We start from the raw sequence: 12,818 nt of genomic DNA, 5'->3' as shown, positions 1-12,818 counted from the left end.
TCTTAAGAATAATTTAGAAAACTAGTATTCATTAGTTAAAAGCATGACAAATATTTCTCTAACAAAGAAAATTGTAACAAACGGTACTCGTTTTTCCATAAAATACATTTAATTAAATTGATAAAATGAATGACATTTGTATGTTATTTCTTGTATAAGTGATATTTCCTAAATCTGTAGGCATCAAAGTTTCAAAAACTATCGTATATTCCGAAAAATTGTGCTCTTCTAAGGGCTAACAGAATTTATCCTCAAAATTTGAAACGTAAGTCTCAAATATTATCATACACTTATTTTTTTGGGAACGTCATTAAGAAAACGTCGTACATTTCACAATTATTGCAGTCTTGTCAGTCAATCAGTCTTGAAGACGTTTTAATGCTACAAGAAATATCATAAAATATCAAACAAAAACAAGAGAAAACAAATAATAGACTGAGTTAATTGTTTAAATACCATGCATAGACAGTGTTGATTACTCTTCACATTACACATACATACATGTGACACATTCGTAAGTGATATCCCCATATAATACATACTATACAATTTACGCCTAATTTGCGCCCTCATTTTTTGATAAGAAAGATTTTTTACATTAAAACTTTTGTTCTATCTCTAACGGTTTACATGATGGGTCCTACGGACCCATAAGTCAAGATAAGTCAAGACCCAATTGACCTATGTTGCTCAATTACGAACTTGACCTCACTTTTTACTTTTAGTAAGCTGTAAAAATTTCAGCTTGATATCTTTTTTCGTTTTTGAGTTATTGTGTTGGCAGACAGACGGACAGACGAACAGACGGGCAGACAACCGAAAATGGACTAATTAGGTGATTTTTTGACACCTATACCAAAATTTTTTTCAAAGCATTAATATTTTTTAAGCATTACAAACTTGGGACTAAACTTAGTATACTTTGCATTTTACATATATGCATGGTATAATAATGTACTTGGTTTAAAAAAAAACACATTATATTTTAACCATTAATAATGACTGAAAGCAATTGACTAATATATGGTTTAAAAAACGTTTCGAATCTTATATCCAACAATTTAAGCTGTATTTATTATAATTATCCCGAAAAAAATTTAAAAAAAAAAGAAAGATATCAAGACTAATATTTTATATTAAAACTTTTATTTTTTTTAGTACCGATAGGCTTTTTATTGAAAATAAAAAGGTAGATAGTAAAGATCGATAAGAGAACCTTAAGGTCTGAAAGGCGATCACGTAGTACATATGTAATGTAGGTAGTGTACATACATATAGTTAGTTATTCACCATAGAGAACATAAATAAATTAGTATACACAGATTTCTGAGAGATTAATCGTTTCTGAATTTAGCATGTCTAAAAATCAGCATGTCGTTTTTATTTAGTGTGTAGATAGATGTACAACATATAAGTAACATACCTTTATTATGCATTGCAACGTAAAGTTAAGAGTCAGTTCACTGATAGATAGATATTATGTGTAGCAAAACGATAACATTATGGCGACATCCTGGGGCAAGGATACTCCCATGTCCAATGGTATCAAGATAACCGCGACATTATATCCAAGAATGTTGCTTTTGATAGGCTATATAATATAATTATTGAACGTCCCACTAATATAATCATAATTCTTATACTTGATAGTGGTTGGTCAGTCAAATGTGCATATAATTTTTAATTTTTTTATAAAATAAAAAATTGTAAGAAGTACTTAATAAATAATAAAACTTACAGTGAAATCAAGTTCATAAATTTTAATAAAATAAAAATTATTGTACGATCATGTTCAATTATTAAAAAAAAATTTAATATCGTTACTAACTCTAAGCATTATTTAGTTAAAAATAGTTTATATCGGTTTTGATAAACCTAGATAACATTCCAACCGAGCAGTAAAAAAACGACCAAGTATGAGTACAATAATACAGGAGACGAAAACGTTATTTCGTGCCGGTTTTTAATTTTTATGACGTTCCAAATAAATAAGTGTGAGACCTACGTTTCAAATTTCGAGAGTGGATTCTGATAGAACATGGGAAAATTAAACGAAAATTCAGAGTAAAATTTTTCGATGTATACCATAGTATTTGAAATATTGATGCCTTAAGATTTAGAGAAAATCACTTATAGAAGAAATAACGCAAATGCCACTCATTTCATCCCTTTAAAATGTAATTAATAGAAAAAGGAGTTTTAGTTGTTAGAATTTTCTTTTTCGGAAAATATTTTACTAATGAATATCAGTTTTCCAAATTAATCTTATACACATAAGCCTTTTTGCATAATAAAGCATACCTAACCAGTAAAAACACTTCAATATAGGATTTATATACAGGGTGAGTCATTTTAATATATAATGGTTAATAGCTCGTTTTGTAGTTAACCAATCAAAAAATAACTTTAACAAAAATTGTAGAGTTTGATGGGGGACATCATTTCCTGACATCAGATTGGATCCAGTTCCTCGGGTTGCTTTAATTGCCAAACAGTTTTCCAAAAACAAAACTTTGAAAAACAATTAAAATTTTATGTTTTTAAAATCAATTAATTAGATGTATATACAAACAGATATCATCAATTTTAAGTGACCGGTGTAGAAAGAACGGGCGGACGAAATTGTTTCGATTATGTGGATTCTACTTCAGTAAAATAATTATATATTTGTCGCATCAGGTGAAATAAGACAGACAGAAAACAGGCCCATTTAATAAAAATAAAATAAAAATTATTCATTATCATGTCAACAAAAATGAACTAACTAATGGTTGTTAAAGTTGAATAAAAATATTTAATGTTCTTAAACAATGAGAATTGTTGACTTGATTTATGCGTGACTGCTTATTTCGCACGGTATTTTTTTTCTATGCGTGTAAAATACATAAAGATTACAAAAGTACAAAGGTCCTCAAATGTCATTTCCACTCATATGGTAATAAAACCAAATATTGCCATTAAACAATTGCCATTAAACTTGCTTTTTTTCAAATAAATTTATATAGAGACCTGTATGAATATTTTAATTTTTTACGAATTAGTCATAAAATTACCAAATTTCAGTTATATGGAATGATTTTCAAAAATGTATCTTAAGAACAAATATTTACACATTTAACAATTGAACATGGCCGAAAATAGAGTGCACATTGTATTTATGTTATAGTTAAATTTATTAAGGTAATATCGCAGTATAGAAGTTAAAATGTGTGTTTGTAATCTATATATATAAGAATGAAAGCTGACTGATTCTAGATCGCTAGGTCTAGAAGCCTGAAATTTTGTAAACACGTTTTTTTGTACAGACAATATTTCGTTTTGGAATTTGATGAAACTGGGTAGATGGGGTAATTTTGATCCAAAGTTTCTCAGTGTCGCAATATTCGACCAGTCAACAAATGCACCCGATTTTTGTACTTTTTGGGTCAAAATTACCTTATATACTGAGTTTTATCGAAATTGGAGATAAAAAATTTTTTTCTATTTTTTGGAATTTTTTTAAGGGTACCCCTTTGAAAAAATCGAGAAAAACGCAAAAAAATTTTTGTTTAGAAATTTGATGAAATTCGGTGGATGGGGTAATTTTGATCCAAAAAGTATAAAAATCCGGTTAATTTAATGATTGGATGCAGAGTTTCCGAGATATCGTAATATTTCGACCGATTTTAGTCCGTATCTCAAAAACTATTCAACCAGTCAACAAATGCACCCGATTTTTGTACTTTTTGGGCCAAAATTACCTTATATACTGAGTTTTATCGAAATTGGAGCTAAAAAAAATTTTTCGATTTTTTGCAATTTTTTTAAGGGCCCTTTGAAAAAATCGAGAAAATCGGAAAAAAAAAATTTTGTTTAGGAATTTGATGAAACTCGGTGGATGGGGTAATTTTGGTCCAAAAAGTATAAAAATCCGGTTAATTTAATGATTGGATGTAGAGTTTCTAAGATATCGCAATATTTGGATCGATATTAGTCCGTATCTCAAAAACTATTCGACCAGTCAACAAATGAACCCGATTTTTGCACTTTTTGGGTCAAAATTACCTTTTATACTGAGTTTTATCGAAATTGGAGATAAAAAAAATTTTTCGATTTTTTGAAATTTTTTTAAGGGGTATTACCCCTTTGAAAAAATCGAGAAAAACGCAAAAAAAATTTTGTTTTGGAATTTGATGAAACTTGGTGGATGGGGTAATTTTGATCCAAAAAGTATAAAAATCCGGTTAATTTAATGATTGGATGCAGAGTTTCTGAGATATCGCAATATTTGGATCAATTTTAGTCCGTATTTCAAAAACTATTCGACCAGTCAACAAATGAACCCGATTTTTGTACTTTTTGGGTCAAAATAACCTTTTATACTGAGTTTTATCGAAATCGGAGATAAAAAAATTTTTCGATTTTTTGCAATTTTGCAAAAAATCCCCCTGTAAAACCCCCCTGGTCCACCCTATAAATTATATAGAAATTTTGACACTATTGTGAAATAAATATCTGTTGGAAATTTTTAGTACTGAATATTTAGGTTGTTACTAGAGGCGTTAAATTAATTATAAAAAATTCTTACCTGTATCCATTGCAACTAATGATAAAACATATTCTTCTTGAACTTCCCGATCCAATGCTCGCAACAATGATATTTCACCAGTTGATGCATTTATTCGAAATATATCAGTGTCACCTTCTTTGATAAAATACCGTACCAATGAATTAAACGGTGGACTATCAGCATCATACGCTTCCACAGTAATTACATAGCCACCATTTGGTGGTATAATATTTTCCATAACATACGCAATATATGGTGAATCCAAAAAAGTTGGAGGATTATCATTTATATCAGACACAGATATAGAAAGTTCTGCAACATCAGAACGAACTTCACCCCCACTAATATCACCGGCACAATCTTCTGCACGCACTGTTAATAAATAACGTGATTTACGTTCATAATTTAAATTTTTCGCCACACGCACAACACCCGAATCTTCTGCAATACTAAAATCACGATTGGTATCACCGGAACTTATTGAAAATCGTACACGACCATTTAAACCTTCATCGATATCTGTCGCTGAGACCTGTGAAATTCAAACATTTCATTATTAAAAATAGCCCATGGTGAGTTCTTTGAGCAATTAGCCTGTCAACAAATTGCAAAAAATGGGATATTATACACATTTTTGAAAAGTTTATCAATTAATTGTACAGCTTTAATTATTATTAAATAGGTGCCGTTTTTTTGTTACACTATATTTTGTTACCATAAAGATGATATATGTTTGTTACAAATCAGAAACGTGTGATATGGTACCGAAGGATTCAGGATTGATAACTTACTTGTAAAACGCTTGCACCGATTGATGCATTTTCAGCAATTGATGCACTGTATTGTTTTGGATCAAATACTGGACTATTATCATTTTCATCCAATACTTGTACAAATATGGTTGTATTGGTTGATAACGGTGGTTCACCACGATCTTTTGCAATAATGAATAAACTATAATTAGCACGTAATTCACGATCAATTCGACCAGCTACACGTAATAATCCATCAACCGAACCTAATGCAAACACACCATTTGTATCATCAACTAGTGTGTATTCAATATATCCATTTCGTCCTTCATCTTTATCGATTGCTTTCACAGACATTATAACAGTGTTTGGTGTGATATTTTCTGATACGGTCGTTGATTTTGAACTGATAAATTCTGGAGCCATGTCGTTGATATCTTTTAGTATGATTGTAACCTGTAAATAATATTAAAAAAAAAAAAACATTTTCAGACATTTGTCTTTTTCGATATTCCATATTAAATTATGAATTCTCTTTTTTTGTAATTTAGCAGACATCATGAGTTCCTGATGTATATTTTTAGGGGGTACTCAACCAAAATATTGTTTTGTTGATTGAATAACAAGTTAAACATTTACTAAAAATTTTACACATATTAAAAATGTTATTTATTTTGACTCTATAATTTATGTGAGTAAATATCATATTTTATTTTATTTCTTTTGGATTTTTTATTTATACAAGAAACTTTTTTAAATTATGTACAAAACAATAAAAAAAAAAGGGTTTTTTTAAACAAGTGTCTTCAAAGTTATTGACATTTTGTAAGAATAATTTTTACATGAATATGTTTTAATAAATCTACAGACTAATACTTTGATAATTATTAAGATAATTTGATAATTATAATATAATTATTAAGAAAATCACTGATTACGTCAAGCGATCAATATGTCAGTTCGTCCACCCAATTTTAATTGGAGAAAAGAATTCCCAAAATTCATATCTTTCAAAATTTTATTGCAAGGATGCTGGCACGCCAAAAGATCCCTACCGGAATCATTGCATCTTTGGAGGGTTGTATCTTCTGCCTGAATACAAAAACGAGACTGAATTTTTGACTGGTATCGGCCTATCTCTGAGATTGATATCATAATCCCAATCAGAAGGGAAATATAAATTGAAATATTTTCGGGGAAACTTTTTTGACATGGCTGCCTGCATCGTGAAACATGGTCAGATTTTTAGCAATGAATCTATCCGCCAATTTGCTTCAAATTTCGCCCAACTAACTTAAATCGAGGGAGAAATATAGGTTCCTATGGTTTCCCAAAATTCATGAATATTTTCGAAATTTTGTATGGTGACTTGCCAAAAAAAACTAACGTAACTTATGTTGCTTATATCTTCCACTTCACTAAATTTATGAGATTGTATCTTTGACTCAAATTAAAATCGTGACGCAGGAAAAAATGTTTAATTTACGTTTGAATTAAATTAGTCAACTCTAGTAGCTCAGTTGGTTAAAGCGTAATCAATTCCGTTCGCGGTATGCCTAGGGTAGCGGGTTCGATTTCCGTCGTCACAACAAAAATTAATTTAATTAACAGTTGTGCCTCCCAAAAGAATTAAGGAGCTGATAAATAAAATTATCAGCGGAAAAGTTGGTAAAACACATATATGGTATCACAATGGGGTCTATAGTCCAAAGTGTGTCCTTCTTGGACAGCCAATATAACGTAGCCTAACCTTGAATAAAATTATGAATGTTAAAGTTTTGGATTAATTGACTTGCAATGGGATAGAACAGAACACAATGGATCTCGATCTCATACAAAATATAAAATATACAAGCAAGCAAGCAAGAGTTACAAAACAAAAAAAATAATAAAATAATAATAAAAGGATGTGAATGTTGTAAAACAAACACTTGAAACCACTATATCGTGTATATTTTTGTATACATCATTGAACGTGGTTTGGTATAAATATAAGTGGTATAGACCTGTGTAAATATTACACCTCTGACATGTTATTGGTTACTAACTGCTTACTTACTTACTTACTTACTTAACTTTAGTATAGTACTCAGTTAAATTGAGTTGAATTGAGTTGGGTTGTGTGTACCTATACTTAATATTTATATTATTATACTAGCAGTTTCCCATACACTACGTTAACCAACTTTTAAAACAAAGCCGTTAGACCCTTCAATTCTCTTGCCGCCCTTTTCTAAGATATTCCTTATTATCTCGGAATATTCTATAAACCATATGAAATAAACCACCCACTCTTTGCTAAAAACTGGTGGAATGTGTTTCTTAGATGTCAAAGATAATTCGTAAACTATGATTTAGTTGCGCAAATGTTTCTAGTTATTAATAAACAATAAATTGTTAATTAAATGAAACGATTCATATAAAGTTGACTTAATAAATTAATAAATAGGCAACTTGTATTACGTATATGTTATACATGTATGATACAATTGATATGTATCTTCTTAATTGTGAATTAATTACTTTAAAAAAATTAATAAATAAGATAAATACCTGAACAGTTGATGATAATTGTTTTTGTGGTGGTTTCGCTTGATCGGTTGCAGTTACCACTAAATTATAAATGGCTTGTGTTTCGCGATCCAATTGTCGTTTTGTGAAAATTGTACCATTTGATAAAATTTGAAAGTCATGTTTCTCATCACCAGATAATATGGCATATGTAATTTTTCCATTATCACCTGTAAACATCCAAAATTTTTGTATTAGCAAAATTGAAATTCGAAGTTATTTTTGAAGTTTCAAGTATATGTCAACTTAAGAAAGAAGACACCGTGTATAATAGAATTCGTTATAGCGTTGACAGATTTACTGAACTATAATACACTAACTATTTAGAGAACTACATTTTTTCTCTTTTAAAGACATCGCGTTATCTCTTGTGTCGTTAGACATTAAATAAATCGTATAACAATTCTTTGAGGATAATAGCTTGACTGATTGGAACAAGATGAACTATTTATTTAATTGTAACTATTAGTTTTATACGTACCAGAGTCTAAATCCGTTGCGCTAACTGTTACAACTGATGTACCAATTGTAACATTTTCATAAATCTCATTACTGTATGACATGGGATCGAATATTGGAGCGTTGTCATTCAAATCAACCACATTGCAATAAACAGTTAATGTTGATGATAACGATGGTGTACCGGAATCTTGAGCTTGCACCACTAAAATGTAATGTTGAACCTGAAACAATTGAATACATTTATATTAGATTTTATCCAAAATGATGTTTAAAGTTAGACTTAAAACAGTATACTGTGATGAAAAAAGTTCTAAACTACGTTAAGATGTAATAGGAACCAATAAATTGTCACGAAATAATTGGTATTTCGGGTCAAAATATTGATAATAACGTGAAAATCGGGATGACATTAAATGCGACACGCTGTATAAACAATTATAAGGTATAAAAAAGATTTTTACCCCTAAAAATCGAATACATAGCTTAAAATAAAAAGTTTTTTGCCTTTTATAATTTTTCGTTCTCATTCTTAAACCGTAAACATTTGACAAATAATTTATTAAATAATCAATTAATTGTTTTGCTTTAATTTTCATAAGTTTGGTTTATAATCTTTTTCTTTGAATGATCATGGATTTATTTGGTTTGGGTAAAGTTTCAAGATAAAGTTAGATTAAAAATATTAATTAGCTATTAAATTATAAAATTTTAAACTGTTTAAATAAGCGTGCTGACTTAAATTATAATCTTTAATGAACAAATAATTGATTACATATATTTGAAACAATGCATTATTTCCGCCACAAGATTGAAAACGTATCTAATCTCATTTTATTATTTTATAAATAGAAAATTTGTTAAAGGCGTTGAAATTGAAATTATATGTTTTAATATTTATATGTTGATGTTAATGTATGGACGGACATGATGGAGAAGTCAAAATAGATGGTAAATTGACCCGGCAAAAAAGACCGAAAAAATTTCTGTGATGGTGTCCCATTTTGGAACGCGAAATTACCTAGTGAAAAAAAACGCACGATTCCGACTGTTTTTATACTTCGAACTTTCTCAATATAGTCATGGTTTTCTTGACATTCGACACAATTCCTCAATTCCTTAGAAATATGATTCTTTAAAACTTTGGAAGATTGCCCATCGGGTTGTAATGTTTTTTCAAACTATTTCTAATTAGCTAGTGCATTAAAAAATAAAATTATATGAAATTAGGTGGAGGTTATGATTAACAAAGTTAAAGAATATTTAACGCACGAAATATTTGACGTATGTACAGTAAGCGTGGGAAAATTTTTCACGCGCGTCTAAAGATTACCGAACAGTTGACGTGAGTACTGACGCGATAATAATATTTTATTGCTATCTAAAATTTATTATTGAAAACGATCCGTTTAAAATTCACCAAAAGAGAAACGAGTATTTTTTTTAGCTCGGATATACGCGGGTACGGATATGAATGCGAATATCCGGCACATCACTATCCAAGGCCTGATAGGTATGACAACGAAGTGCAGTCCAGTTTAAATCTAATAATACCTACATATTATAGTATCGTATTCTATAAAATGAAGGTGTGTTTTAAAAAATTGTACTTTATGTAGACAAATACAGCCGACATCGACATCGACATCGACATACACATTCACACCAGAGTTAGAGACTAGAGACTAGATGATAATAATTACGATCATAGTCTTTTTCATGTAAAATGATAATAATTGATTACTTGTTTGTGTATTTACGTTTTTATAACGAAGCATTCTAAACATAATCATACATCTTTGTCTTAGCTAAGTGTTGTATATAAATATTAAATCTGTTGCTAATGTTACATAACCTCTATGTATAAATAACGAGTCTATACATGGAGGTTATGTAGCAAGATTTAGGTTAGGTAGTCGTCTTATTAGCTCAGTTGGTTAAGGCATAACCAATTCCGTCCGCGGTATGCATAGGGTAGCGGGTTCGATTCCCGCCGTCGCAACAAAATTAATTTAATTAATAGTTGTGATGGGCTGGTGTACTGCATGGTATATGCATGAAGGAAGTGCACTCAGCCTCTGAAATTGAGGAGCTGATAAATGAAATTATCAGCGGAAAGGTTTTTTTCTATAAAGGGCCACTTTCAGCAGGTTTAACAGAATAACATTCCAATGATTTTCATTCTTTGTTTAAAATTTAAATAGAAAATTTTCATAATTAAATTAATTATTATTATAATTAAAATAAAATATTTATGACCATAAATGATTTTAATAATTATACTTATATTAAAAATTGTATGCACATTAATGACATAAGTAACAAATTTATACTAATTTTTATCATTAATTAATTTAAATTAATAAATAATATTAATGCAGCAGTTAAATTTAATACTTATTATATTAATATCTCTATTAAAAAATATTAAAATATGATTTATTTACGACATTAATATTCAATAGGGATTATGTTACATGCAATAGGATTGAATCGTCATATATTCATATATCATATACCTCCTTTATCAATATTATATAATACAGTGAAACCTGGTTAAGTGCGACATCAAGGGATCTGCAAATATGTCTCACTTATAGAGGTATTTACCCATAGTCTCAGATATCCAGCTATAAATAAATATCTGTCTCATTTACAGAGGGTACCATTTTATAGAGGTCAGAATACAGTTTATTTCAGAGGTGCGAATTATTGCGATTATTAAAGAAAAGAACGTATTATCAAATTAAATATTAAATCTTGTGCCTTTTCTTTAATCATCGGTCCACTTATTTTATGTATGATTTAGTGGATATAAGCACAATTGAACGTAATTAAAATTTTGAAAAGTTTAAAATAATGTCAATTAATTGAGTTTAATATTGATTATTTATCGATTATATTTAATATGATTTATGATATCATTAGTGGTATGTAATTTATATATTTTAGAGTAGAGGAATGTTTGTTGTTATTTAAACAGACAGGTTGATTCAAAAATACTTTGACTAACTTCAAGCATTGTTGTTGCTCTTTACATTAAAACAAGAAAAATACACAATTTTATGGATTTTTGAAAACTTTTTTGAAATTGAAGTTTTGCCCATGATACTCGCTGAAGTTGTAACTTTCTATAATTAACGTGATTTTTATACTTTTTGGGACTCAAAATTACTCCATCCACCAAGTGTCATCAAATTCCAAAACAAAAATTTTTTTTCCGATTTTCTCGATTTTATCAAAATTGCAAAAAATCGAAATTTTTTTAAAATCTCCAATTTGGATAAAACTCAGTATATAAGGTAATTTTGACCCAAAAAGTACAAAAATCGGGTGCATTTGTTGGCTGGTCGAATAGTTTTTGAGATACGGACTAAAATCGATCCAAATATTGAGATATCTCAGAAACTCTGCATCCAATCATTAAATTAACCTGATTTTTATAATTTTTGGGTCAAAATTACCCCATCCACCGAGTTTCATCAAATTCCAAAACAAAAAATTTTTTTCCGATTTTCTTTATTTTTTCAAAGGGTTTCCCTTAAAAAAATTGCAAAAAATAAAAAAAAATTTTATCTGCAATATCGATAAAACTCAGTATATAAGGTAATTTTGACCCAAAAAGTACAAAAATCGGGTGCATTTGTTGACTGGTCGAATAGTTTTTGAAAAAATTGCAAAAAATTTTTTTTTATATAGGCCTAGTAATCCGACGAACTCTGGTGTTTAACCCGATTATCGAGACTCTATTGTAAATAAATAAAACATTTACTAGCCCTTAAATGTTTTTGGTTTTAAAACTGTATCGCCGGTAAAAGAGTTAGTTTTGCTTCGTCTTTTGATGTATTTAATGAACGCGTGCCCAAAGTTTGAAAGATCATTTTTGAATCATTCTGTATATATGTAGGTATAAAATAAGGCCATTTCATTCAAGTAAATATTAATTTTTTAAAGATCTGTTTAAAAATTCAATATTTAATCTATATCGTATTATTATTACATGCTTGGAATTTTGATATTCAATTGCGTTCTTATGTCAATATTATTTATAACATTTTTCAAGTTTAATTTTTACAAAGGAATTTTATTGTTTAATTTTGTTCGAAGCTATTTGCAGATTCTTATTGATATGAATCATCTATTCTATATATGTCTATATAAAACAGTTTCATGGCGGACAGAAAACGCTGAATCTAAGCCATTGAAGACACCAATATTATGCGAAATTTTATTTAATGCAAGCTGTACCCAGCCACGCTTCGCTGTGGTACATTGTGGTTGCAAGGAAATAGATGAGCAGTATCTAGTAAATTTTATGAAATTTGATAAAGTCCCGATAAAAGAGTTTACAGTTGTTTAATGTACACATCATTCTGCATTTCATTTAGAAAACTGTTAAAAAATTCAAGTTTCTATATTCAATAATTTGCCAATTTCTGCCGGTTCGAACTTTACATATTTAGCTTGAAAACCGTAGTTTCAAATAG

The 12,818-nt window shown here is 29.1% G+C and overlaps 2 protein-coding genes across 2 annotated transcripts in view; both read right to left on the bottom strand.

The window, feature by feature from the left end:
* The window catches only part of LOC123296799 (probable E3 ubiquitin-protein ligase NGR_a03640), a 659,126-nt gene that overhangs the window by 210,184 nt on the left and 436,124 nt on the right, over positions 1-12,818 (bottom strand). The window lies entirely within an intron of this gene.
* The window catches only part of LOC123295019 (cadherin-related tumor suppressor), a 45,841-nt gene that overhangs the window by 8,547 nt on the left and 24,476 nt on the right, over positions 1-12,818 (bottom strand). The window contains exons 4-7 of the mRNA XM_044876217.1: positions 8,354-8,555; positions 7,855-8,042; positions 5,341-5,757; positions 4,568-5,081 (exon numbers count right to left, since the gene is read on the bottom strand). Of these exons, the coding sequence (XP_044732152.1) occupies positions 4,568-5,081; positions 5,341-5,757; positions 7,855-8,042; positions 8,354-8,555 (1,321 nt within the window). The remainder of the gene's footprint in view (positions 1-4,567; positions 5,082-5,340; positions 5,758-7,854; positions 8,043-8,353; positions 8,556-12,818) is intronic.

Source organism: Chrysoperla carnea, chromosome 3 (assembly GCF_905475395.1).
Source record: "Chrysoperla carnea chromosome 3, inChrCarn1.1, whole genome shotgun sequence".
Lineage (NCBI taxonomy): Eukaryota > Metazoa > Arthropoda > Insecta > Neuroptera > Chrysopidae > Chrysoperla > Chrysoperla carnea.
Note: the sequence above shows the minus strand (reverse complement) of the source record. Positions and strands in the feature narration are given on the sequence as shown.